Source organism: Juglans microcarpa x Juglans regia, chromosome 2D (assembly GCF_004785595.1).
Source record: "Juglans microcarpa x Juglans regia isolate MS1-56 chromosome 2D, Jm3101_v1.0, whole genome shotgun sequence".
In the NCBI taxonomy this organism is placed as follows: Eukaryota; Viridiplantae; Streptophyta; class Magnoliopsida; order Fagales; family Juglandaceae; genus Juglans; species Juglans microcarpa x Juglans regia.
The window spans coordinates 2,566,748-2,594,747 of record NC_054596.1 but is presented as its reverse complement, the minus strand read 5'-3'; the positions used below and the strand labels follow the sequence as shown (position 1 = coordinate 2,594,747).

The following is a 28,000-nucleotide window of genomic DNA, read 5'->3' as shown; positions in this document are numbered from 1 at the left end:
CTAAAAGACGTTTTTATCCAAACACTTCCACTTTTTGCATATATATGTGCGTGGCCTTTTCTTTTCTCACTTTTAGCAACTCCATTTTCCGTTTCCAGCCTCTGCTCGTGATTTCACGCTCAAAAGCTATTCTATCTTTCTCTTCGATCTCTCTCTTTTTTTTTTTCTTTTTTTTTTCCTTCCATTCTCTTACTGGAAGTCGGCGCATCTCTGGTATGGTTTTTTCCCTGGTTCTTCCTTATTCTAGATCCTACAAATACACGTGTGTTTGCGTATGTATGTGTGTTTTAGAGAGTTTTTTTAGTGTGTTTCTGAATGGCGGTGAGTGGCTGACAAGTTTGTATTTGTGTTTTTGTCTTGTGTATTAGATTTGAGCAGTTAAGTTGGAATTGATAAATTTGAAGCGGATTTGGATTCTGCAATTTTAGAGGGAGAGGAGAGGAGAGTTTTCTAAAGAGTTCCTGAGAGCTAGAGCGTGAGAGAAAAGAGAGACGGAGAGAATGGAGGAGAAAGGAGGTGGTGTCGGAAAGAAGTTAAAGATTGGAGTCTGTGTGATGGAAAAGAAGGTGAAATGCGGCCCGGAGGTTCTTTCTTTCAGCTCAATTTACTCGTCAACAATACAAAACAGAGCGTGTAATCAAGTTGAAATGTAGATTGTATTGCCTTGTTTAAATCTTAAACGATCAATCTGTTTTATCCTATAGGTCTTCACGGCACCGATGGGACAAATTCTCGAGAGATTAAAGGCATTTGGTGAATTTGAGGTATACGAATTTGATTTTTTATCGTAATTCACATGCTCATTGGATCAATTACTTGTTCTTCTTCTTTTCTTAGATTTAGCTCATGATACTGTTTGCTAACGGATACGAATGCGGATCGAAAGGTTTTAGGAAATGAAGCACTACTGCGTTTGGGCCTTGTTTTTTAATATTTAAATTATGCCGTTTCCATAAATTCTGTTTTTACTACTTGATAGGATTGGTTAAGGTATTGATATTCTCTTGTTTCTTACCGTGCGTTCTCATATTTTTCTGTCGTAGATCATACACTTTGGGGACAAGGTCATCCTTGAAGATCCAATTGAAAGGTATATGTTTAATCAATTATCTGGATCTTACCGTATTAGTACATTGAATCCTATGGTTTATAATAGTATGTGTAACTTTAGTTGTCATGTGAGTTGCTTCATTTTATTGTCATTTAAAGGCTGAGGATATTATTTTTATAATTGTTGATTATTTTTTTAAGGCTAAAAGCTTCAGAGTTGGGCACGCAAGCTTTGAAAAGCATATGCATATCATATCTGTTATATAGCTAGCAAAAATTAAAAATAAAAAACCAAAATTAAAACAATTCATTTATTGTTCAGGTCCAACTAGCTTACGTCCTTCGGTGGAAGGGGTTGAACCTAAGTTTTACGATTGGTGCACCAAAGTATTGGTGATAATTCATTGATTGGTAAACAAAAGTAGTGGTGATAACTTAATGTAACCAAAGTTTAGGGGAGAAAATACAAAAACAACCAAACATAGGAAGGCCATATAGGAAATGTGCGAATATATAAATATCTTAATTTTTTTGGGAGGGGGGTTGCTTATATACTTCCTAAAAAAATAAGCTTTTTTTTATAGGTAAAAGAATAAGCTAAAATTTAAGGGTAATATTTCTTTGATAACTAATAATTCTTTATTAAAAAGTGCAAAAGGCGCAACTCAACTTAATGGTAATATTGTATATCTAAGAAAGCTTTGGGGGTGGATATGTAGTTCCTCTTCTGCTATGTAGTGTCTTTTAAGTTGAAAATAGGAAAGATTTCAATTCCTAAAACTTGGAGAATCACTTTTCAGCATTTCATTTTCACATCTGGTATGCAGAGTCAATAAAGTCATTATAATATAAAATAAACGTGACCAAGAATCAGGGTCTGCTGGAGGATGAAGCATACTTTCCTTTTATAGTTACTAGTAACTATAATATACTTACTTTGAAGTTTCTTTCACTACAATTTCTGTTTAGTCTTACATTGAGATTTGTTGATAGTTAGAATAAAACATATTGTTTGACTCAATAGCCTCTTTTTTTTTTTTTTTTTTTTCCTGCATAAGACAAGTGTCGATGGTGCTTATGCAGTTTTGATTGCAAACATCCAATCCAAAACTAATTACCCAAGAGGACTAAATTTATTATTTTAAATAATAGTTGAAGGGGACAAATTGAGACGAGGTAACTTTTTGGGAGGCATACATAGACTAATTTGTTGTGGCATTCTTATTTTCAGCTGGCCAATATGTGATTGTTTAATTGCCTTCTATTCCACTGGCTATCCCCTTGAAAAGGCCGAGGCATATGCTGCTTTAAGGAAGTAAGCTTTACATTTTCTTTTGCATCGATCATATTTCATTTCTCAACCAATATATATATATATATATATATATATATATATTTTTTTTTTCAGTATAAGTTAGTGTCTCCTCCCATTTCACAATAGATGAAAGTTAATAAATAACACATTTGTTTTTTCAAAAAAGAACTACTATTCCTAAATCTATTATATGGGCCAAGAAAGGTGGGTTCAAATTTAAGGGTAATATAGGAAGTCAGAATGGATAATTCTTTTATTTTTAGAAACATTCATCTATATGGAGGCAACTCATAAAAGAAGGCATGTAATCTATTTTGGATCGGGGGAGTATTACAGTTCGATTTTGCTTATATGCTTTGTGATCCAGACCTTTTCTGGTAAATGAATTGGAGCCGCAACATCTTCTTCATGACCGAAGGAAGGTATATGAGGTATGCTTAATGACCTCCTATCTTTTTGTTTGGGTTTAGTTCCATTATTGGTGTTTAGAATCTTGTGGTAGATTCTTGCGCATGGTTTGTTTACCTTTTAATCCTTTGTGGTAATCCGATCAAGCTTTATGTTTGCTTAAACGTTTCAATTATTGGTTTCTATATTTTGGGCTAACTTCATTTATAAGGTAATAGTCTTGGAAATCCTAAGAGTTGCTTTCTAAGTACTTGTTTGAGTTGTTCTGGTGACATCCAGTTACTGGGGCCATCAGGCCAATCCAGTTCTAGATGGAATGGGCTGATTTACTACATTGCCTAGAAAGTGTAGTATAGCTTGTTTCTTAGCTGGTTGGGTCTGTAAATGCTGTGCTATCTTTTCTTTTTCTTTTTCTTTTTAAATATTGATACTGACTATGGATTCCTTTCTTGTTAAAAATTTGTCAGTTGTTACAAATTGACAGACCTTGTTATATGGAACCAGGTCACAATCGGGCCATAGACAAGTGCTTGGCCATGGACTGGTGACATTAGTCACTTCTGTGTATGAAAGCATTACTAAAAAAAAACTCTTGGAGCATATGCCTTCAAGTAAATGCATGAGTTTGAATTAATTGAACAGTATCATGTCAGCTATTAGTTTTTAATGTTTTTATTGCTACCAAAATTGATGCTGACAAATAGTTTATTATCTTTTTCTGGATTTAAGCGTCTTGAAATGTTTGAAATCCCTGTTCCAAGATATGCCCTTGTCAATAGAGAAGTACCATATCAAGAGCTGGATTATTTTGTTGAGGAAGATGATTTTGTTGAGGTTCATGGTAATCGGTTTTGGAAGCCATTTGTGGAAAAGCCAATTGATGGTGAGTTGGTGTATTTATAGATATGTTGTTTCCTCTATGCTGCTTCATATTGTTAGCGATTGAGCCAGTAAATTTGATATGAATTTTTGTTGGTTCTTCCTTGTTTCTGGATGCTTGAACCTAGTCTCAAACTGATAATATCTAACAATTTAAAGCTCGAGGAAATTTTTATTAGGGCACTGGCCATTTTCCTCTGGTTGCTTTAACAATTATATCTTTCTCGTTACCAAACAGCACAGCATCTATTTATGCACTGGACAGCTACATTTTTTTTGTTTGAAAGTCTACCTTGTCATTATCTTTTGGCAGAACCTAAGATTATGTTTCCTTGACATCTGTTTTATCTTTGTTCGACTTTGTCTGGATAAAAAATATTTGATATGAAATCTGAAAGTGAAAAAATGTCATAAGCTTTTTTTATAAGTAATGTTATAAGCTTTTATCGTCCCCTTTTCTGCCATTGTACAGTTGTTTTTGAGTATGGAAGTATTGCCTTCAATATGTAATTATTTTTTTTACTCTTGAAGTGCAACTTTTCACGTTGAATACTTTTAAGATTTTTAATTCAATGTATTGCTTTTTCCAATGTGCACATATGCTAATGACTGATTTTTATGTATGTGAAGGTGATGATCATCGTATTATGATATATTACCCTAGTTCAGCAGGTGGAGGTATGAAGGAATTATTCAGGAAGGTGAGTTTTTCATTAAGAGCTCTTTGTCAACGTTCATGGCTCAAAACATTCGAACTTAATGGGATATAGGGGTTCGTGAAGTCTAAATGATACCTCCACCAAAAGTGGTGGTGAATTATTGGTAGATAAAAAATCTTAAAATAGAAGGCAAATTATTGATTGTGTTGGTTGGATCTTAGCAAAAACTAACCCATTTGTAGTCAGTTGGATTTGGGTTTACTCGAGTACTGAGTTCCACAAGTCTGTGGTGGTGTTGCAGGTCCAGTACAATTTTTGGAACATCATTTATGATATATCTATGAAATTATAAGCTAGCACATGTACTCTCATGCTTAGTGACATTTCTTGCCGTGATTAACATTTATAGCCGCTTATCGATCAATTGTCTTTTGTTTAGTTGCAGCATCATTCTCTGAGTTTCCATCATCTTTGCAAAAAATCCCTTCACCTCTCTCCCATGAGTTTTCTAATGGGAGAATTGTTCTGGCATAGATAGGCTATGTGACGACTTCTGATAGGATTTTTTTTTTAAAAAAAAAAAAAACTTCTTTATATATATATATTATGGGATGGAACGTGGCATAGAGATAGCCTCTAAAAAAATTAAAATAACCAACATTTAAAAAAACAACAAACTAACAAAATTACAAATGTAAGATGAACTGTTTTTTTTAAGACTCAAATTAAAAAAAAAAATCAGAAAAAAAACACTTACAAAAAAGTAATAATAGGATAAAAAATAGAATAAAAAGGGGAGAGAGAGAGAGAGAGAGAGAGAGAGAGAGAGAGAAGTTTGGAGCAACTACCATAAAACCACCTCTGTGGTGGCTCCCATGGGTGAGGGCTGCCCCTTTCCGACACAATCTGGCCACCGCGAAGGTGTTTAAGCTGTGGGCCACCCAATGGTGGCCCCAGATGGGGGCCACATCATATGGAGCCATCACAGTGGTGGCCAGTCCAATTTTTCTTAATGTGGCGTGCAATTCTCCTATTAAAAAATAAATGGGAGATGGACGAAGGGATTAAAATTAGAGTTTTTCAGAACCCATAGACTGTTGCGATGGTTTATTTTTATGGCATCTATAACTTATTATCCATGTATTGTCAGTATGATTGCTATTTTCTTTTAGGTTGGTAATCGATCCAGTGAGTTCCATCCTGAGATCAGAAAAGTGAGGCGTGAAGGCTCCTATATATATGAGGAATTTAAGCCCACCGGAGGAACAGATGTCAAGGTTGTGGAGTATAGTATTTATTTGACTTGTTTTAATTGATCTTATAAATATATGCTTCTGTAGAAGGACGTGGTTCCATTGGTGATAGACCTTTTCAGATCTTCAGTATTGTTTTAGTTTGCTATGGTGGAAGTTCTCTTTCTGAACAGCAGTCATTTATTTAAAAAAATATTGGGTTTGTTCTTTTGTCCTGGGTTATGGGTTGGCAGGAAGAAAAATTCTGAACATCAGTTATATCTTTAGTTATTTATATATTTGTTTCCTTATACAAATGTTTGCTTGAGTCTGTTTTACCATTATTTTAGGTGTACACTGTTGGCCCCGAATATGCACATGCTGAGGCTAGGAAGTCTCCTGTTGTGGATGGTGTTGTTATGAGAAATCCTGATGGCAAGGAAGTAAGTTGTAAATGTAACATTTTAATTACCGGTTCATCTTATCTTTCTGCCTTTTCTGTTACAACTACCACTTTCTTTCTCTTATACGTCTCTAGTCTGCAATTCTCAATTCCTTGTCATCCTTTCATTTATTTGGCATTACTTGATGGTGGTGCGAGTTTTTTACCTGACAGGTCAGTTGCCTTGCATCTTTGAGGGAATTTGTGTCTGGTGGATAGGCACTGTATATTTTTCAGTCAAACATATAAGAACATGAATATTGGCATTTATGCGCTTAAAACAGTTTCAGCAAGGTAATAAGTGTGCAGGCAGCCCCACCTTGATGGAAGAATAGTTGAGTTGCTCTGCTTCATATTAGAGGAGTCAATACTTTTATTTTTATTTTTTTTATAGGTAAGCAAAGATTTTAAATAGGTGTTCCGGCGAGGCTTGAACCTGCGATCTTTGGCTTTGGTTAAATAAACCTGTAATTTGGTAGAATAAGCCTAGCTAGAGTTCAAAACCTAAATGCTCAAGAATCCACAGTTGAGGTTAAAAAATGTTTATGATGTTGTCAATTTTCCGTCATCCTATAATGACTTTGGTATTTAGATGGCCTTTTTGCAGGCTTGACGTCAATCATATAGTACATGAATAATGTGGACATATTTTTGCTCTTGAGATTTGCCCATGGAAGGAAACATTCGCTGCTACATTTAATTTTAGCTTTTACATTGAATCGAAACCTTTCATTGTTGACAATAGATGTTTTCTTGATATGAAACTTCCGCCAAATCTCATCAGTGGCTTCTGTGCTCCAAATACTCTGTGCCACGTGCATAGATAGAATGGCCTAGTGTAACTATAATTTGGCATTAGCCTCTCAATTCAATGCTGACTTCACATACAATCCTTCAAAATGCTGACTTTGCATGCACAAAGTTTTTAGGGATTATTGAACCACATACTGGAGCACACTGCCTCTCACACGATCCCAATTATGTTTTCATGAAATAGTTAATTCTTCTCTTTATCTTTGTCTTGTCACAGGATTGTGCCTTGAATAGGTGCTTTGCACTCCAGAATTGACTCTTCCTATGTACTCTATTGATATATCATGTTGTCTTTTCCAACCAACTTATTTTTTTCATAGTTGAAACTTTATTCTCAAGTGAACCCATTGCTGTCATTACAAAAATCTATCTGTCTCAATTGTATGTGTTGGCTGCATGGATCCTATTTACCAACTCTACTTCGTCTATATTTATATCTTCTGATGAATAGTGAAAACTTGAAAAAAAAATTTGGAGTAACCTATACATATATGATAAAAAATAAGTTAAGTGAGATTAGCTGTTAGGCACCCACCGGATATATAGAAAGTATTTGGATATGGTGTGTAGCAAGCAGTAGGTGAAGGTAGTAACCTAATTCATGTGATAAAATAGTGACCATTGAAACATATATTCCTTTCTTTCTTTGACAGGTGAGGTATCCTGTGTTACTTACACCTACTGAGAAACAAATGGCAAGAGAGGTTTACACTGCATTTAGGCAAGCGGTAAGTTGTCTGGATGTGGTATCAAGTATTCAGTATGTTCTTTATTCTTTCTTGTTTATGATTACTTCTATTATGAAGCATGCTAAATATCGGTTTCTCTATGTTTTAATTGTTCTTGTTTGTCGGTAAATTTATCTATATCCTCCCGGGCCCTGCCGATAAAAAACAAGTTGCATTAGACTATTATTTAACTTTAGCTAATGACTTTTGCCAGATTAACAAGCTCGTTTTATTAGCCACCTTAAGGAAAATTTCTCTTTATCTCTGGATTTTGGAATGTAAAATTGGTCGTCAGCTCTAAATCAGCAGCTGCCATTTTTGCAGTAATGTTGTATCAGATATTTTCATCCTATTTGAGAGTCTAATTATTTGAAACTGGTATTTGTAGATTTGTTGAGCTCATTGGAGTTGTGAAAAATGAAATGGTAACATATTAAATCTGCTTTCTATAGGCTGTATATGAACAGGTTCTATGAATTCACCAGAACTTCTGTATTGTTTTCCTACTATACAGGAGATATACGAAACATCATAGCAAACCGAATTAGACTGGTTTTTACTCATGTCAGGAGATCATTACTGCTAAGAATTATATGGCTTGATATGATGTGTAGGCATGCACTCATCAAGAAATTCCTTTATTGTTGAATAATTTATACTTTAGCTCTATTTGTAAGTAATTTCCGTTGCTTGCAGGTTTGTGGGTTTGATCTCTTGCGTTCTGATGGACGTTCATATGTTTGTGACGTGAATGGGTGGAGCTTTGTGAAAAACTCGTACAAGTAAAGCTCGCTTTGCCTAGTTTTTCTGATATTATCAAGCTTTACCTAGTTTTTCTAATATTATAATTATTCAATGTGGGTACTCGCTTTGATATGCTAGCATGATTCCAACATGAATTAAAATTATTTTCTGGTTTTGCCAGAACCATTTACAAGGAAATGACTTATTCTTTAGGTAATCAAGAAGTTTTATTCATAAGAGAAGGCAAATCCCAAGTACACAGGATGTATACATGAGAAGTATCTACTATCTAACTAGGGTTTACAATCGAAAGTAGAAAATCATGGACACCATTAAAATCAATGGCCCCTGCCCATAATAACAATGTTTTAAAAAAGAAAACTTTAAGCTCATCCATTGTTCTCTACAAGGAAAATGACTAAAAGTGTTCATTACATGTAATTGTCTTTTTTCATCCCAATTCCAATATCTTACCATTAGTTTTTTCTCCAAGTTGCTTATAAAAAAGTTTTATTTTCCAAGAAATATGTATTCAAAATAATTTGTTATCTTTTTAACATTTTCTATTATGAAAGTTATTCTACATCACATGCTGAATAGTTCGGCCAAGGTGTTTTCTTTTTTTTAATCAGAAAATAAGAATTTTTGTTTTTGTTTTTACTGCCTTCTAAAATTCTGAAATTGCTTATGTTTCTTCATTGGAAGAGGTACACATGAATTTCATTTCCACTTGCAGGTATTATGATGACGCTGCTTGTGTCTTGAGGAAGATGTTTTTAGATGCAAGAGCTTCTCATCTTTCTTCAGCAATTCCACCAACTTTACCATGGAAACTCAATGAACCAGTCCAGCCTTCCGAGGGATTAACTCGTCAGGGAAGTGGGATTATTGGCACATTTGGGCAGTCTGAGGAGCTACGTTGTGTAATCGCTGTTATTCGTCAGTATGTTAAGTTTTCCTTAGAAGTTCCTTAGATTAGTTTATTCCTTTTTCTTTGTTTTCCATTCTTATTCCTGTTTTGTTTTCGTAGTGGTGATAGGACTCCCAAACAGAAGGTGAAGTTGAAGGTTACTGAGGAAAAACTGTTAAGTTTGATGTTAAAATACAATGGGGGGCGACCAAGATCTGAGGTGATATTTTTTACCTCATCTGCTTTTTATGCTACTTTCTATATTGTGTAATTTGACCACTTATGGGATGGCTTTTCTGTCGGTTTTCATTCTGCAGACAAAACTTAAAAGTGCCATCCAGTTGCAAGATTTGTTGGATGCCACACGAATGCTTGTTCCTCGTACTAGGTATCACTCCACATTTAAAAGTTAATCGTTAATGAATCTAAACCTTACCACCCTCCCCCAGAAGAAATGTTGACAGATACAAGTTCTTAAAATGTTTGGTATCGTTGCTTTCTAAATGAAATGCTTCATCACTTTTATAGACCAGATCGAGAAAGTGATAGTGAAACGGAAGACTTTGAGCATGCGGAAAAGCTTCGTCAAGTCAAAGCAGTGCTTGAGGAGGTATTTGCATTTCACTTTCAGTCATGCATATTTTATATTAGTTATCCAGCTGTAATATAGTTATCTTACTGTGCTTTCTTATGTTCATCATGATTGTTATGTGCTTGGAGTGACTTTAGTTCTCATACACAAACTGAAAGTTATTAAACCTTTTTAAATTTTTTTCCCACCATAATGAGAGTATTGACTTTTGTATAAATACTTGTGGAAATCCCAATAAATATGGACATAGAGTAATTAGTGGTAGATATCGAGATAAATGTGAAGTAATTTATGGTAGATATTGTTTAGGAAGTTTCTTTTTAGGAAGTTTCTGGTTTTCTGTCAATTAGTTAGGCAGATTTCCTGCTCTTATTTTAGGAAATTCTTTCCTTCTTTGATATTTCTCTTGTATCTTAAATAGAGATCACTAGCATGTACAGATATATACTGAAAGATTACTCTGATTTCAACTTGACATTTTTCCAAAGAAAAATAAATTAGGCACGTGATTGATTGTAATTCCTCAACTTGGGCTGGGGCAGTTTGTGTAAAGTGAAGCCAATGATGCTGCATGTGATATCACTACTTGATTGTCATGTCCTTGCATGCCTAAACATACGGATAAACTTTTATAGGAGATTGATATGATCCTCAAATTCTATTTTCAGTGTTCTGACTTTGGTTTTCTTTCTTTTTCTATTTTACATGTCCAGGGTGGACATTTTTCTGGTATATATAGGAAGGTTCAACTAAAGCCACTAAAGTGGGTTAAGGTTGCAAAAAGCAATGGTGAAGGGGAGGAAGAACGACCTGTTGAAGCTCTCATGGTTCTTAAATATGGGGGTGTTCTTACACATGCTGGCAGAAAGCAGGTATTGATAATCCATGGATCATACGCCTGTTTCTGTTTTTCATTAGTCAGCATATATGAGCAATGCTAATAGTATTGTTGATGAAAAGTACACTTGTTTGAAACTATTGTTTGTAACATATTGTATAACTCTGCGAGCGCTTCTGCTTCGTTTTGAGGTTGTGTTGGGCCTTAAGGTAAATTTGGGGAAGTCCGAGATGGTACCGGTGGGCCAGGTGAGAAATATGAGTAGGTTGGCAAATATTCTGGATTGTCAGGTTTCCTCTTTGCTGGTTAGTTACCTTGGGCTTCCTTTGGGGCTATGTTCAAGGCCACTACGGTTTGGGATGGGGTGTTGGAAAAGGCAGAGAGAAGGTTGGTAGGTTGGAAGAGGTTGTATTTGTCAAAAGGGGGAAAAATCACCCTTATCAAATGTACGTTGTCTAACCTTCCTACATATTTTCTATCTTTATTTCTCATTCCAGTCGGTGTGGCCAATCGATTGGATAAGTTATTTCGAGACTTTTTGTGGAGAGGTATGGGGGAGGAAGCTAAGTTTCATTTGGTTAGTTGGGATAAGATTTGTACTCCTTTGTCATGTGGTGGGTTGGGGTTTCGAAAGTTGAGTATCTTTAATAAAGCATTTCTAGGGAACCCCCAGGGCTTGGCTCAAATGGTAAAGGCCTTGGGCTTGGGGTATGCTCCCCCTAGGTCTAAGGTTCAAGTCCTCTTGGGTGCAAACAATTTTTAGGGGCCATCGGACTGAGGGATTTTCCCTTGAATTACCCGAGGTGTACTTGCGGGAAACTCCTTACTGAGGGTCTGTTCACCCGCGGGATTAGTTAGGACGTTGTTCCCGGACACCTGGTGCCATATGGGAGTGCTTTTTCTATTTTTTTTGGGGGGGGGGGGGGGGGGAGTTCTATGGAGATAAGAGGTACTTATGGGGTGGGGGTTTGGAAAAAGATTAGGAGAGGTTGGGATGCTTTTGTAAAACATGTCATCTTTGTGGTTGGGGACAGCTCCAGAATTCGTTTTTGGCATGATCCATGGTGTGGTGGTAGGGCTCTTTGTGCTGTTTTTCCAGCTCTTTTTCATATTTCTCAGAATCCGGATGCTTCAGTGGCTGAGTTTTTGATTTGGTTTGGAAGAGTAAGGTGCCCAAAGGTTGCGTTCTTTGGCTGGCCGGCTTCTTTAGGGACGTTTGGATAATCTTGAGAAGCGTGGATTAATTGTTTTGGATTGGTGCTTCTTATGCAAGAAGTCTGGTGAATCAGTGGATCATCTATTATTGCATTGTGAAGTGACTAGGTTGTTATGGTATGAAGTGTTCAATAGGTGTGGTATGGCTTGGGTAATGCCTAGGAGGGTGGTGGATCTTTTTGCATGCTGGAGAGGTTTAAGGGGTAATGTGCAAATAGCCACTGTTTGGAATATGATCCCTTTATGCCCTGTGTGGTGTACTTGGGTTGAGAGGAATGGTCAATGCTTTCAAGATAAGGAACACTTGGCAGATGAACTTGGACACTTTTTCTTTAATTCCTTATTTCAGTGGGCTTCCCATATTGTATTTAATGGAACTAGTGTCCATGATTTTCTTGTTTCTTTTTTCTAGTTCCTGACTTGTAATAGGTTCAGTTTTTGTATACTTCTTGTGCACTTGGCTTTGCCTTGTTACTTGTTTCAATAAAATCTTCTTATTCATAAAAAAAAAAACACATTGTATAACCTTTTCGTCTAGTCTCTTAGTTCTTATTTTTTAATTTTTCTTCTGTCATTCTTTGCAGGCTGAAGAACTGGGTAGATATTTCCGAAATAACATGTATCCAGGTTATGTTGGTGGATCTTTGTCATTTTCTAAAATCATCTTTTTAGAACTTGTTATTTATTTATTTTTTTTCAATTCTTGGTAACTTGCTCAAGCTAATTTGATGTATGAAGAGGCATTTGAGTGATTCAACAGTTTTCTTATTATTTTTGCACAGCCATTCTTTTTTCCCACATGCAGTTTATAAGTCCTTATTAAGTCAAAACTAGATCGTGGATCATGCTGGACTTGCACATGATTCAGATTCATGAGAAATCCAACTGTTCGAGTTAGCTATCCTTACCAGCAGCCAGCAATGCTAGTTCCTGCTTGCATATAATTTGATCATGATTATCTTAATTGCATATCACCTTTGGTTGATGACCCTTACATTAGTCCACTTCACCCACACTTGATCTTGCACACAACAACCATTACGATCAAAATGAATCTCACAATTATTATCTACAAGCTTTCCAACAGAAATTAAATTCGTAGATAATTCTGGTGACACAAATACATTGTGGAAAGAGGACCCCAGAGTTCCAATTGCAGTGATAGGAAGAGTATTACCATTGGCTATTTGAATGTGCTGGTCACCCTTATATTTACGAACATCATGTAAAACATCGGCATTTCCAGTCATATGATTGGAAGCCGCAGAGTCAACCAAACAAGGAGAGGTGAGGAAATTTCCCTTACCTTGAAGACCAAGAGCAGAGAAAGCGGAAACAATCATCTGTTGGACCATCTCGGGTGTAAGAGTCGATGAAGAACTAGCTGTAGGTGGCTGCCCCGGAGCAGAAACAAAGGGGACAGCAGCTAAATTAGCCTGGGCAGCAGTATGAAATCCTTGGCCCTGTCGATTCTGAGGTCGCACGCAACAGTCTTTAATAATATGTCCCTCCTTTTTGCAATAATTGCAGAATCTTCTGCTGCAATGCTTTGCAATATGCCCAAATTCCTTGCAACTATAGCACTGTATCTGTGTCTTGGATCTTCCTTTCCCTTGAGCAGCATATGCCACATTAACCATCTCAGTTGTCATAGTTTCTTGAGTGAGTCCATGTTGAGTAGCAAGATGCTGCTTAATTCCCCTAAGCACACATCCTGGGAAGGAACAGGATTACTGTTTATCAAACCAGCTCGTGCAGTCTCAAACTCAGGTCTTAGTTTCATCACGAATTGATCTCGTTGACTCTCAGCATGAACAACTTGGAATGCTTCTAGGGCTTCCTTAGGAACTTTAGAATACACTATCCCAGAATATTCACTCCATAAATTGAGGAATCCAGCATAGAACTGTTCAATAGAGAGATTACCTTGTCTGTAGTTGGAAATCTCTAACTCAACTTGAAATTTGCGTGCAGTATTGTCTTGATAATATACACGCCTAAAATAGTCCCACATCTCCTTAGCAGTAGTAAATGATCGAAGATTGTTGACCATCTGTGGTTCAACGGAACTTAATAGCCAAGAAACAATCTTGGCATCCTTGCTGGACCAAGAACTAAGTTCTTTGAGATCAGTAGGGGCCACAGAAGACCCATCCAAGTGACCCCATAATTCCTTTCCTTTCACAAACATTTGAAACTGAAATTCCCAGCTTTCATAATTCTTTCCATTAAATTGAATGATTGAATTTTCACCTGACATAATGACCAGAAAATCAAAAAGAGTGAAAAAAAAATTCGTTGTCGATAGATGACACAAAGAACACTGACCTAATATACTACCAGAAAATGCCAAAACCACTGCCAGAAAATACTACCAGAAAATGCACCTAAAACCTGAGAAAATCTCTCTGCAAAAGCCTACACAGAGAGCCTGAGAAGAGTGCACCGAAAGGGGCCAAGAAAAAACCTCTCTAATGAAACAGAAACTGCCGAAATTTCCAGTAGCCACTGACCCACTAACTGAAAGCTCCAAAAAGGCCAAAAAACACTGCTCGGAAAAACAGAGAGTGCTGACAATTGTGTAGACAGAGTTGCCCAGAAAAAATTAACCCAGAAAGTGAAGGCAGAGAGTGCCGACACAAGCCAAAGAACCAAGATAAAACACTAGTCTGTGCCGACGGACCCAGAAACTGCCAAGCCCTAATTACAGCCTACTAATCACCTGTAAAATAGGAAAGAGTAAAGCAATACAAGAAAGGAAATAAAACTTAAGTTGGCGCCTATACACATATATACAACTACTACTATTTACAGCCATATATATTTACTGCCATATATAGATATCAATGACACCAATTACTCAATAACTACTTTGGGGATTCCTTTTGTCTCAATGAACGCATGCCCTTGTCTCAATTTGAACTCAAACGCAGAGTTTATTGACAGATTGATTAATTGGTGATGCTATCATGTTTTGGAAATGTGATACGAGTCAATGGTTTTTTACATTGTATCAAAGGAGTTACCAGCTTTAAGTCTGCTAGACCAATTTTTTGCAGTTGACTCAATGCTATTGTTCTTGCATGTGTGTCTTGATGAAGTTTTATAAAATTGCAGGAGAAGGTACTGGCCTACTTCGCCTCCATAGTACATATCGTCACGATCTTAAAATTTACAGCTCTGATGAGGGTCGTGTGCAGGTATAGCTATAGTAGCGCTTGTATGACTGTGAAGTTGTAAATCTATGCTTTTATAATTTGTCTTCTTTTAGTGCTTTACTGTCCCCAAAGTTCCTGACTGAACTACCAGCATTATGATCGTTAACCTTTGACTTTGGCACCATTTATAATTCACACCAAGGTATTCATTGGCAGATGTCTGCGGCTGCATTTGCCAAAGGCCTCCTTGACCTAGAAGGGCAGCTAACACCAATCCTGGTCTGTAGCCTTTTTCTCAAGGGTGTTTTGAGTGCTTTTGGGAGTTTGGGTTTTAAAACTTTATCACCTCTTTCAAGGTTTCACTTGTAAGCAAAGACTCATCTATGTTGGATGGACTTGACAATGCCAGTATTGAGATGGAAGAGGCCAAGGTTTGTTTTGCTTCTGAGTATGCATGATGTTTTTGCTTATTGTATTGAGGTTATCGTTATTATTTGTGGCAAGGATGGATGGTTTCTGCTGCATCTCTGTGCCTAATTTAACATTTAAGATAGTTACACTAATAGGAAAACTTTAAATGAGCTATTCTAATCTTTGTTACCTGGATGGCTAGCATCTGCAAGGTCAAATAGGCACCCACGTGATCCTGCACATCTTTTCCCATCATTTATGATTTTATCTAGTTACCATATGAATCTATAAGATTATGTAACTTGCTATGGATTTGAGAAATAGCATTGGATCAGTGACTGCAATGGATCACAACTTTTTTACTCCGGCTTCAAGGGTTGAAGAAATTCATCAGTAAAGTAAGGCTACCTTATTTGTCTCACTAATGGAAGAAGGTACCTTAGGCTCATTGCCTTACATTACTGATCTTAAAAGCGATTCTTTTCCATTACTGGGATTAGGATAAACAAACTTGTTTTGCTTCTGGATTTTGGCATTCTCAAAGATTGGAAGCATCATTGTGCCATGTTCGGATCCTACAATGATGCTTTTCCGTGTCTCTCCCTTTGATTCTTTGCAGATTAGGTTGAATGAAATAAACAAACTTGTTTTGCTTCTGGATTTTTGCATTCTCAAAGATTGGAAGTATCATTGTGCCAGGTTCAGATCCTACAATGATGCTTTTCCTTGTCTCTCCCTTTGATTCTTTGCAGAGTAGGTTGAATGAGATAATAACTTCTGGTGCAAAGACAGTCCAAAATGATGAATCATCTGAATCCCCTTGGATGGTTGATGGAGCTGGGCTGCCTTCAAATGCATCTGAACTTCTTCCCAAATTGGTAATTACATTGTCTCAGTGAAACCATGTCTCACTACCCTTTTTTTCCTCTCTTTTGAGATTGAGTATGCTCACATCATTTCAATTTATGCACATCTATGTGACCATTATCAAAGCAGTATATCCTCTAACATGATCAATGGGTCCTACATTGGGCTCAACTTTAATGTGAGGAAGGAGTATAACAGAATAATTCCTACTGAACTTAACTCTTTAGTGACGAATTTTTGTTATGCTTTAACCTCTGTTTCTTTTATTTCTTACTTTTATGTAGTTTTATGTTTTAAGCTTGTTTTGCCATTACTGCATTGTTTTGAGTTTGCACCAGCAGTATTCTTTTTATATATGTTTTTATTTTTTTATAATTTCAGGGTATCAAATACATTGATAGAGGACATCAATGCATCTCAAGTTCTATTTTGATTTTGACATCACTACATATTATTAGTACTACTAGATCAATCAAAATTTGCTTCTTGGTTACTTCTCTTTTGTTATATTTAATTTGATATTGCATTATCACAAGTTAAGAAATCATATGTATCCCATCCTTATAGGTGAATACCTTTTCCAGAAAGCTGGAGATATGCTGGTTGTGTTTGAGCAATTTTCTGTCTTTTGTGTGCATTTTAGTAGAGCCATGTAATTATGTTATGCAATATATTCTTTATGCTTATGGTGTAATTTACTAATTTATAGATTCTTGTCAAATTGCAGCAAGATATATTTGTGCCCATGCATGTGAAAGTGTTTTACATCCTTACCTATAAAAAAAAAAAAAAGTGTTTTACATCCTTTATATATTTACTTTTTGGATTATTTTTCTTGTGATTAAGGTACAATTGACTAAGAAGGTCACTGAACAAGTAAGAATTCTTGCCAAGGATGAAGACGAGGAACTAACTGATGTGATCCCACCTTATGACCAAGCAAAGGCACTTGGTAAAACAAACATCGATGTTGATCGCATTGCTGCTGGGTTACCATGTGGCAGCGAAGGATTCCTTTTGATGTATGCTCGCTGGAAAAAGCTTGAAAGAGACTTGTACAACGAACGCAAATTGTAAGTGTTTGACTTTATTGACTTAAATGTGGTTTTCTTTGGAGTGTAAACCCACAAGCTATCGTGTGCTTCATATTCTCTTATGTCAGTGGTATGAACTGTGTCAAGTTTTTGAAGTATAAGAATTTCTTTTGGAACCTCAACTGTTTTATTTTTGTCAATTCGGTATCTGGAACATGTGACACTATTACTTGATAGATTATTGAGTTTTGTAATTGTTGAATATGATAGACTCGCAAGTTAACTAACATTGTGGATTCTCTTGCAGGCGGTTTGATATAACTCAAATTCCTGATGTCTATGATTCGTGCAAGTAAGTCATCTGTTTCAAATCCATATTGGATCCAAGCAGTAAGAAAGCATGACATCACTTTACACATATTTGTAATTTTTGCATTGGAAAAAAAAAATCCCTTGGTTGTCAATTGAGCAGAAGTGTGTCGCTTTTGTATTTGTCCTGTGTACATGGGCTATGCCTATCATTGTTGATCAATAAAACTCTTCATTACATAATTATTCCCTCCATATATAAAGAAAGGTTATCAACTCAAACAGAAAGAAAATGACCAGGCCCTAGTAGAAATGGTGGATGCTACGGTGGTGGAGGAGACTTTGATGGATAACAGGGAGGGTGATCCAATCCCTCTAAATTTGATGTTCCCCATGCATATTGGTGTTTCAGATTGGGTTTTTGGGAAGGTTAATGAAATACAGAAAGTTATGGGATTGGAGTACGAAGTGTACAAAGATTAGTTCATGGCCTTGCTCCCGACCATTGAGGTGGGGCACCAACAACATAGGAAGACTGGTTCAAAAAAACAGCGGGAGCTCAAAAGGTTGATGTGGTCGCTCAAAACTGAGGGTAGCTCCAGTTGGGGTAGGTCGAAAGGGAAGGGGCTGACCTTTTCTCCATGAAACCCAAAATTGTGTCGTTGAATGTCCGCGGGCTCAATGAGGCCATCAAACGTCTTCAGATAAGAAATTTGCTTCGTGAGTGGAAGGCGGATGTCGTTTGTCTACAGGAGACCAAGTTGAAGCTGATCAATAGGAGAATTGTGAAAAGCCTATGGAGTTGGGCACACGTGGATTGGGTTTATTTGGCTTCTAATGGGGTGTCAGGAGGTATAGTGGTGATGTGGATAGATGTGTGGTGGAGAAAGTGGAGGAATTCATAGGGAGGTATGCGGTAGCGTGCTCCTTTAAGAGTGTGGCAAATAACTTTTTGTAGGCATTTGTAGGTGTCTACGGTCCAAATGTAGACAGTAATAGAGAATTGCTGTGGGAAGAATTAGCCGGAGTCCATAGCTGGTGGAACCTCACATGGTGTATAGGGGTGATTTTAATGTTACTAGATTTCCGAGCGAGTCTTCCAGAAATAGAAGAGGACGGCCAGCTATGGTAGAATTCTCAGCATGTATCTCTAATTTGAATTTGGTAGATTTGCCTCTTGCCAGGGGCCTCGCCACGTGGGCTAACAACCAGAATTGGTCTAAGTTGGATCGTTTCTTAATTTTGCCAGAATGGGAAAGCCATTTCTCAGATGTGTGGCAAAAGTGCATGCCTCGTATTGGTTCAGATCACTGGCCTATTTTGCTTGACTGTGGTGGCCTCTGAGGAGGTCGAAGGTACTTTAAATTTGAAAACATGTGGTTAAAATCTGACGGTTTTGTTGAAAGAGTAAGGCAGTGGTGGTCCTTGTACCAGTTTCAGGGTACCCTTAGTTTCATCCTGGCTGGTAAACTAAGAATGTTGAAAAGAGATTTGAAGCTGTGGAATAGGCAATCTTTTGGTGATCTAGGGGAAAACAAGAAAGGCAAGTTAAGGGAGATTCAAGAACTCGAGAGGCTCCAAGAGACCAGATCCCTTACCTTGGATGAAGTAGCTCGGAAGACTTTGTTGGATGCGGAGCTAGAGAGAATTATCTTATCTGAAGAGACTTCCTGGCGGCAAAAGTCAAGAGCATTGTGGCTCAGGGAACGAGACCGAAGCACGAAGTTTTTCCATCGAGTAGCAAATTCCCACAAAAGAAACAACAACATAGAGATGCTGAAAATTGAAGGTGTTTAGTGCAGAGAAGAACAGGTTATTTGTGACCATGTAGTTGGCTTCTATGAGCAACTCCTAATTGAACCCGTCCGTTGGCGGTTGTCTCTTGATGGCCGGCATTTGACTCCATTGGACCGAGTGATGTGTCTCAGTTGGAGAGGGCTTTGGAGGAAGAGGAGGTTGTTGAATTAGTGAGGAAAATGGCTAAGGACAAGGCACCAGGGCCGGATGGGTTCGCTATGGGCTTCTTCCAAGACTGTTGGGACGTTATTAAGGAAGATATTATGAAGGTGTTCCAAGAACTCTTCGTAGTTGGAAAATTCGAGAGAAGCCTAAATACCACATACCTTGCGTTGATCCCAAAGAAGGTGGGGGCAAACGAGGTAAAGGAGTTCCGCCCCATTAGCTTGGCGAGTGGAGTTTACAAGATCATTTCTAAAGTGTTAGCAAACCGGCTAAGTGAGGTGGTGGGGAAGATTATCACCAAGCCTCAAAACGCTTTTGTAAAAGGTAGGCAAATCCTAGATGCGGTACTTATTGCTAATGAATGCCTAGTAGCAGAATGAGGGCAGGCACAACAGGGATCATTTGCAAGCTAGATATGGAAAAGGCGTACGATCATTTCAAATTGTCAATTGAGATTTTCTTTTCTACCTTCTTGGGAGATGTGGGTTTGGAGAGAGGTGGAAAACATGGATCCGTTGGTGTATTTCAACGGTGAAATTCTCTGTATTGATAAATGGCAGCCCAACGAGTTTTTTCCATAGTTCGCGAGGCCTGAGACAAGGCAATCCGTTGTCGCCTTTGTTGTTTGTTGTTGTGATGGAAGGGTTAGGCAGGATGATTTCGGCCTTGGTGAATAATGGCTTTGCGGAGGGATTCTCGGTTGGAACCCCGGATAAGGGAATCATTAACATATCTCACTTATTGTTTGCAGATGATACTCTTGTGTTTTGTGAGCCAGATCAAAGTCAGGTGCATGCGTTGAAGGTGGTGTTGTTGTGCTTCGAAGCAGTTTCTAGGTTAAAAGTGAATTTTGACAAATTTGAATTGGTGCCTATTGGAGTTGTGCCAAATGTACAACAGTTGGCCAATACGTTGGGCTGTAAGCCTCTCTCCCGTTGACGTATTTGGGACTTCTGTTGGGGGCAAGAGCACGGACACCCTCTTTATGGGAGTCAATGATTGAGAAGATAGAGAAGAGATTAGCAAGTTGGAAGAGAATGTATTTGTCGAAAGGTGGTACGTTCACACTGATAAAGAGTACACTTTCAAACTTCCCAACCTATTTCCTTTCACTATTTCCTATACCTGCAAGCGTGGCGTATAGAATTGAGAAGCTTTAATGCGATTTTTTGTGGGGAGGTTTGAGGGAGGAATTCAAATTTCACCTGGTTAAGTGGGAGACATTATGTCGTCCTATATCCAATGGTGGCTTGGGTATTAGAAATGTGAGGACCTTCAATTGAGCATTACTCGGCAAATGGTTGTGGAGATATAGTAAAGAACCAGATGCCTTGTGGAGAGAGGTGATTGGGTGCAAATATGGCGACTCATGGGGGTGTTGGAGCACTAAAGAAGTTAGAGTATCTCATGTTGAAGTAGTGAGGAAAATGGCTAATGACAAAGCACCAGGGCCGGATGGGTTCTCTATGGGCTTCTTCCAAGACTGTTGGGACACTATTAAGGAAGATATTATGAAGGTGTTCCAACAACTCTTTGTAGTTGGAAAATTTGAGAGAGACCTAAATACCACATTCCTTACGTTGATCCCAAAGAAGGTGGGATGCAAACGAGGTAAAGGAGTTCTATCCCATTAGCTTGGTGAGTGGAGTTTACAAGATCATTTCCAAAGTGTTAGCAAATCGGCTAAGTGAGGTGGTGGTGTGTGGGCTTGTGGAAACACATTAGAAGAGGTTGGGGGGTTTTTCTTTGACACACTTGTATTCAGTTGGGTGACGGTTCCAGGATTAAATTCTGGAAAGATATATGGTGTGGCGATAATGCTTTACAAGACCGTTTTCCTCCACTATTCCAAATTGTTGTTGTCAAAGAGGCTTCAGTGGTGGAGGTTATGGAGATGTTGGGTGGTCAAATTCACTGGAATATTAGCTTTAGTAGGGCAGCACAAGATTGGGAGATGAACAGTTTTGATGATTTTTACAGCCTCTTATATTTCGTGAAGTCAAGCAATCAACAAGAAGATGGTTTGTGGTGGTTTCCTGCTGGGAAAGGTGCATTTTTGGTTCGTTCATTTTATAAGGCTCTTACCCAAGAGCCCAACACTCAGCTTCCGTGGAGAAGGCTTTGGAGGCACAAGGCTCCCCCAAAGCTGTTTTCTTTGTGTGGACAACATCTTTGGGCAAAATACTCACTACTTACAATTTGAGGAAACAGAGGGTTATCATAGTAGATTAGTGTTGTATGTGTAGGGGTGGGGGTGAGTCGGTAGATCATCTTCTATTGCATTGTGAGATTGCAAGGGCTTTAAGGTATGAGGTACTTAGTAGAGTAGAGTTGGCTTGGATTATGTTGGAGAATGTGGTGGCAGCCCTGGCCAGTTGGCCAAACATTGGAGGTATGCATCAGATTAAAGCAGTTTGGAAGATGATTCCAATGTGTATCATGTGGTGCCTGTGGTTGGAACGTAATGCACGGATATTTGAAGATAATGAGAGATCGTTAGAGGAGCTGTGTTAGCATCACTTTATAGCACTCTTTGTATTTGGGCAATTGCTCTTGATTTCAATGACATGGCCCTTCATGATTTTCTTGTCTCTCTTTCGCCCTCTTAGCTAGGGCTCCCTATTGTACATACTGGGCTAGGCCTATTCTTTGAGTAATATAGTTTTCTTAGTTATAAAAAAAATATATGTATGTATGAAAAGGACAAAAGTAAAGTTAATGCACTACGCAAAGGTATAGTTTTAGTGTTAAGGGAGTTTTTGGATTTTTTTTATATTTATGTTCAAATTAGCTTTTTAGTTTTATTTTTTGTTTTTATGGACGAGGCAAACTAATTCCGAAATATTAAAAGTATGATCCGAGTTACATTGTCAAATTATTGAAAGAAAATATTATTAACCCATCTTTATTGTTTGCTCCTCTATTGAATTTATTAGTCCATAGAATTCTTGCTACACAACCTATGCATGCCATGCTTGTAAACTAGTTACTTCTTTTCTTTATGATTAGGAATATGCATCAAAACTATGGTTACAAGTCATTTTGGGTTTGTTCAGCTTACCAACAATCTGAACTGGATCTTCATGGCAGTTATAGCATAACTCAACTTTTCGCCCTGCTGATTCGAACTTGACATCTTGGCATGGTTGTGGTGAAGCATAAATATGTCCTTTCAAATAGTTAGAACCTTCTCAGCAAAGATTGTTGGTTCCCCTTATTTTTATTTGTTTGAAACAAGGCAGTATCACTTAATAAAAAAACTCAAGTTGATCATTTTGTCTTGATTGAAAGTTTATAATGGCATCCACTAATAGAGAATTTCATGTTGTTATATTAATTGTATACTTTTGTTCTAGTTTGTGATGTGTTTTTATTGACTTTCTTCTTGACAGGTATGATCTCTTGCACAATGCACATCTTAAGCTAGAAGGTTTGGATGAACTCTTCAAAGTTGCTCAGGTAACAGGCAAAGTTAGTTAAGTTAGTTTTGGAATCGATTCATCTTTAGAAGGAAATATTTTTTTTTTTTTTTTTTTTGTTGATATGATTGCAAATATTCATTACTTTACTGTGGTGGATTTAAGTGATACTGCCTTTTACCCGTAGAATAGCAAAAAAGTATAGTCTGCAAGACTTATCACTCTGGTATCTATTTGCCTTCAATCCTAGAATTTCTGCTTCCAAGAGCTGTGCATACCGCTACCGAAAGAAATTGATCCCCCTTGTTTAAAAGAAAACACTTGGTGGTCCCAAAGTACAAATTTTGAGTCAAGAGTTGTGGGAGAAATAGGTTGCAGGAGGACTTAACCTCTTGTTATTATCCACTTTGTCTGTTATGCATATTGACTATTTGGTGAGATCCACTCATTATCACAGATATGCTAAAAGTAGTCTGTATATATTTGCAGTTACTTGCAGATGGCGTCATCCCAAATGAGTATGGAATCAATCCAAGGCAGAAGCTGAAGATTGGCTCAAAGGTAGCCTGCCTGCTGTGATGCCCCTCAAATTTACACTTAAAACTATAAATTATTGATCAGCTACCATTCTTTAGTAACCAACAGAATGTCACATTCAACCATTCTACTTTTAAGAAGAAAAAAAAAAAAGGAATTACCCACCGTGGGTAGCCCAAGTGATAAGGGCGAACTTGTGTGCATGAGCCTCATGCCACAGGCTTGATTCCCCCTTGGGATCAAACTGCGATTTAAGTGGGAGGCCATGGCAGTGGATTGCTGTGATAGTCTCCGCAGGGGTTTAGGTTCCATGGGTGAGTCCTAAAGGCTCTGCTGTGGGGTCGTTCCCCCGTCATAAAAAAAAAAAAAAAAAAGGAATTTTTTGTGTTCTTGCAAAATTTGTACTCTTGTGCGTTAGGAAAAGAATTATACTCATGATACAAGCACTCTCCACGACGTAGAGTTCCATACTTCCACTAATTTCTAACTATAATAAGTTACACTGCACTGTTAACATAGTGGCAAGTAGTTAAATTAGATAACACCCCAAGAAATTCGAAGGCATATGCCCTTTTCCTTACTTTTGTTTAATCATGTATGTTTCTCTGAACAGTGTGTCAGTCACTAGGAAAACAACTATTCTGAAATTCTAACAAGCATGAGATGTTTAGGACTAATTGGGAGCATCAGAAGTTATTGTATACGACTACGGGGTTAATCACATACATTTTTGGAAGCTTCTGGACATGTTTAGCAGCGTGTGGTAGGTTCTGCACAATGTGTGGTATCTAGGATATTGTATACATCGGTGGCCCAATGTTATTTGCTATAGGGGTTGCTGATTGCACATGTATATTCTGGAGAATTTGCAATGCCTTTCCAGTTTGTTGCCTGTGCAGCCAATGTGGCAGATTCAGATGTATGCAGCAAAAGGGCTATGCTATTTGCAAGCCTTTATTTAAGACACACCCCTACACACTGTACTTGTCAGCCATGTCGGCTAAAAAAATTCAAAAGCTTAAGTGCTTAACAAAACAAAATCAAAATGAAAATTGAAAATTGAAAATCAAAGGTTCAAAATTGAAGTTGCAAGTCTGGAAGCTCTCTGCCCTAAAAAACAAAGAAGAAGTGTATTTCACCATGTTTGGATACTGATGTCAACTTTCACTGCATTCCGCATCTCTCATTTCCAATATGTATCCCCCTTTCTGTCTACCCTAAATGCACCATCTCTTCCCTAAATGTATCCCCCTCTCTGCCCTAAATGCCCCATTTCTGCCCTAAATGCACAAATTAGCTTCTATAGATATAAGATAAGTGTGGAACAACCAAAAATTGAAGAGTGTAGCCACTAATATACATAAGTCAGGAACTCCGAGCTGACTTGTGGACCTTTTGTCCTTGCATGCATCTGGGGCTCTTCTTGGTCAATTTGCTTCTTGTACATTTACATTCTTATCCAATATATTTCATTTCTGTGGCTGAAATGGTTACAACTTAATTTTATACATTTGCAATCCAGATTGCTCGCCGTCTGTTGGGTAAACTGCTGATCGATCTGAGGAATACTCGTGAAGAGGCCATCAGCGTTGCTGACCTAAAGAGCAATCAAGATCAACATTCTCCATCCATGAAAACCGAAAAGGAAGACACGGAATATCAATCAAAGCTTTACATTAAGAATGATGACTTGAGAAGAAATAGCACTACAAGCAATATATCAATGGAGCAGGATGATGACGATGATAAAGAGACCAAATATCGTCTGGATCCAAAGTAAATATTTGACTACTTTGTTTGTTGTGTTATTCTCCTAGTTGCAACTTATTATATCAACTTTTTAACCTTATTTTCTTTAAGGTATGCAAATGTCAAGACACCTGAACGCCATGTGCGGACACGACTTTACTTCACATCAGTGAGTATAATATTTGTGTTACCCTTTCACCATAGAAGATCTATCTCTAATTCTCTCCACAATCTCTCAATTACGATTCAAACAAGTGCAGAAGAAATCCTTTATATCTATAATATAGGGCTAGGGTAGGATTGAAGAGGTCTTGACTAAGATTTTGTTTGTTGTACCAAGAAGTAGCTGGTTAATCTGAACTGCAGAAATTATGGGAAAAATACACTTAAGGACCCTCTAACTACCAGACATTGTACACTTTGCATACCAAATAACCAACTACCAAAATCGGCACATTACGTCTCCAACTACTAAAAATTGACAAATAGTGCCTTATCCCGTCTAGTTGTTAAAATGGATAAAAAGCAGGTAAATTAATTTTGACTATGGATCCTAATAGGGGTCTATCAGTGCAAGTCAGCTGAACACCATGATTGATGAAAGCCCCTTTAAGAAGCATGATGAAATCTGGAATGGGAAAGGGTACACATTGCAGCTTTTAAGTTGCTTGAGGGTGTAATATATCAGTTTTAGTCGTTGTAATGTATAAAACATCTGGTAGTTGAAGGGTGCAAATTCATTTTTTCCAAATTTAATAGGTGTATCAACTTTCATTATGTTACCACTTTATTTATTGTCTATGGTGTTTGGCCTTCGTTCAAATTGACTTGTATTGTGATATTAATGCATTGGTGCAAATAATAATCTCTTTCAAGGACATCCTTATAGTTTTTTTAATACCCTTTTGTTACAAATACTGGCATGGAACTTCCAAATAGTTGGGTTAGAATGAAAACCTTTAGGGGAGGTTTGGATACACACTATCCAAATCTCCCCCAAGTTTAATCGATTTTCCCAAATCTTTTCCTTCTAGTTCTTTCCTTTTACATTTTTCTGGTAAACTTAATGTCTTTCCATTCACGTGGAGTGAGCCGAAAAATAATTAATAATTATCTGAAGTTATTTTATACTAAGAAATAATTAATAATTGTCTGAAGTTATTTTATACTAGTTCCTTATGTCTTATGACATCTATACAATTTACGGTTTAGCTCATTGACTGATATTTACAATTTGTGATTTATTCTTTTCAATGACAGGAATCTCATATCCATTCTCTCGTGAATGTCCTCCGTTACTGTAACCTGGATGAATCTCTTCAAGGAGAGGATAGCCTTTTTTTCCATAATGCTTTGGATCGTTTATATAGAACCAAGGAGCTTGACTACATGAGCTACATTGTGCTGAGGATGTTTGAGAACACAGAGGTTGGTAAAATTGGGCATGCTCCCAAGGAGAGGCATTTCTATTTGGTAATTTTAGTTCCTTTTGCTAAACAGTCAACACTTAGAGCCTATTTAATAGACCCTACATGGACTAGACCTGTTTGACTTATAAACTGGTGTTCTGCACTTTGATCTGGATCAATCAGGTAATCTGGTGATTAATGAAAGTGGCACCTACCAGAATCTTGTGTTACATTATTCCTTCTCATAAATCCTTTCTTAGATTAACGTGCCAGTAATTAGATATTTGCGGCTTCATTATGCTGAGCACAATTATTCTTGAAATGAAATTACAGGTATCCTTGGAAGACCCAAAAAGGTTCCGCATAGAGATGACTTTTAGCCGTGGTGCAGATCTATCCCCCTTGGAGGTAATGCGTCTTGAATTATGATAAAGTTGTCATCGAAGGGACCATCTCAAAAGGAGCTAATGATGGACATGCTCACCCTGTGGTTGAAACTTAAGTTATAATATGCTAATATAAGGATTGCTAGCGATGGTATTAAAAATGTTTGTTCATCCAACACTCTTAATATTGTTTATTGGCAACAAACCTGGTTAACGTTAGATTAGTTTACCAACTTCATGGGCGTATCTGCCCCTGATAACTTTGGGCTTCTTCTTCCCGTGTTGGTGGCATAAATATACAGCTAACCTCTGGTTTCTCTTTTGCTTGGCAGAAAAATGACAGCGAGGCTGCTTCATTGCACCAGGAGCACACGCTGCCCATAATGGGTCCAGAAAGGCTGCAAGAAGTGGGATCATATCTCACCTTAGAGAAAATGGAAAAAATGATTCGCCCTTTTGCCATGCCAGCAGAAGATTTCCCTCCGCCATCAACTCCTGCAGGATTCTCTGGCTATTTCGCAAAAAGTGCAGCGGTGCTTGAGCGCCTGGTAAATCTTTGGCCTTTCCATAAGCATGCAAATTCTAACGGAAAGTAACGAGTACTTTCACTTATATTTTGTGTCCAACAACAACCCCCCCCCCCCCCCCCCCCCCCCCCCCCCTCCGTCGCCCAAAAAAAAAAAAAAAAAAAAAAAATTGGTGCTTTCGTTTATTCATCTTGATATTTGAATAACTATGGTTGGTTGATCGGGTAGAGTGAGTTTTGAGTTTCTTTATAGAGAAAATTTTGCAATGGTCCGACAATTTTCAACAAGTAAAGAACGTGTTGGAAGTATCCATCTTGGATGAAACTGACGGCATTGCTTACATCGTTTTTTGTAATTCCCTCATTATTCCATTAATGTGAATAAAAGTAATCATCAGCTGAGTACCT

The 28,000-nt window shown here is 37.6% G+C and overlaps 1 protein-coding gene across 2 annotated transcripts; it reads left to right on the top strand.

Annotated features, from left to right (window-relative positions):
• Positions 1-48: 48 nt before the first annotated feature.
• LOC121250243 (inositol hexakisphosphate and diphosphoinositol-pentakisphosphate kinase VIP2-like) lies at positions 49-28,000 on the top strand. Of its 2 annotated transcripts, none has more exons than XM_041149290.1 (31): positions 49-213; positions 369-566; positions 705-764; positions 1,044-1,090; positions 2,282-2,365; positions 2,733-2,796; positions 3,503-3,656; positions 4,283-4,353; positions 5,484-5,588; positions 5,894-5,986; positions 7,452-7,526; positions 8,223-8,308; positions 9,007-9,213; positions 9,301-9,400; positions 9,498-9,568; positions 9,709-9,790; positions 10,486-10,644; positions 12,410-12,452; positions 14,943-15,025; positions 15,200-15,262; positions 15,340-15,414; positions 16,147-16,272; positions 17,108-17,334; positions 17,603-17,647; positions 22,959-23,025; positions 23,475-23,546; positions 25,045-25,298; positions 25,383-25,440; positions 26,532-26,699; positions 27,014-27,088; positions 27,399-28,000. In XM_041149290.1, the coding sequence occupies exons 2-31, from the start codon at positions 501-503 to the stop codon at positions 27,660-27,662; spliced, it is 3,144 nt and encodes a 1,047-aa protein (XP_041005224.1). In that variant the 5' UTR covers positions 49-213; positions 369-500; the 3' UTR covers positions 27,663-28,000. The 2 variants fall into 2 exon arrangements, with proteins under 2 accessions (XP_041005224.1, XP_041005223.1); XM_041149289.1 differs by having other exon boundaries at positions 369-584.

Bases quoted from the DNA above. Each gene is read 5' to 3' on its own strand.
- LOC121250243 (XM_041149289.1), top strand. From the start codon at position 501: ATGGAGGAGAAAGGAGGTGGTGTCGGAAAGAAGTTAAAGATTGGAGTC. The intron at 9,214-9,300 runs GTATGTTAAGTT...TTGTTTTCGTAG, and splicing joins GTAATCGCTGTTATTCGTCA to TGGTGATAGGACTCCCAAAC. The intron at 9,791-10,485 runs GTATTTGCATTT...TTACATGTCCAG, and splicing joins TCAAAGCAGTGCTTGAGGAG to GGTGGACATTTTTCTGGTAT.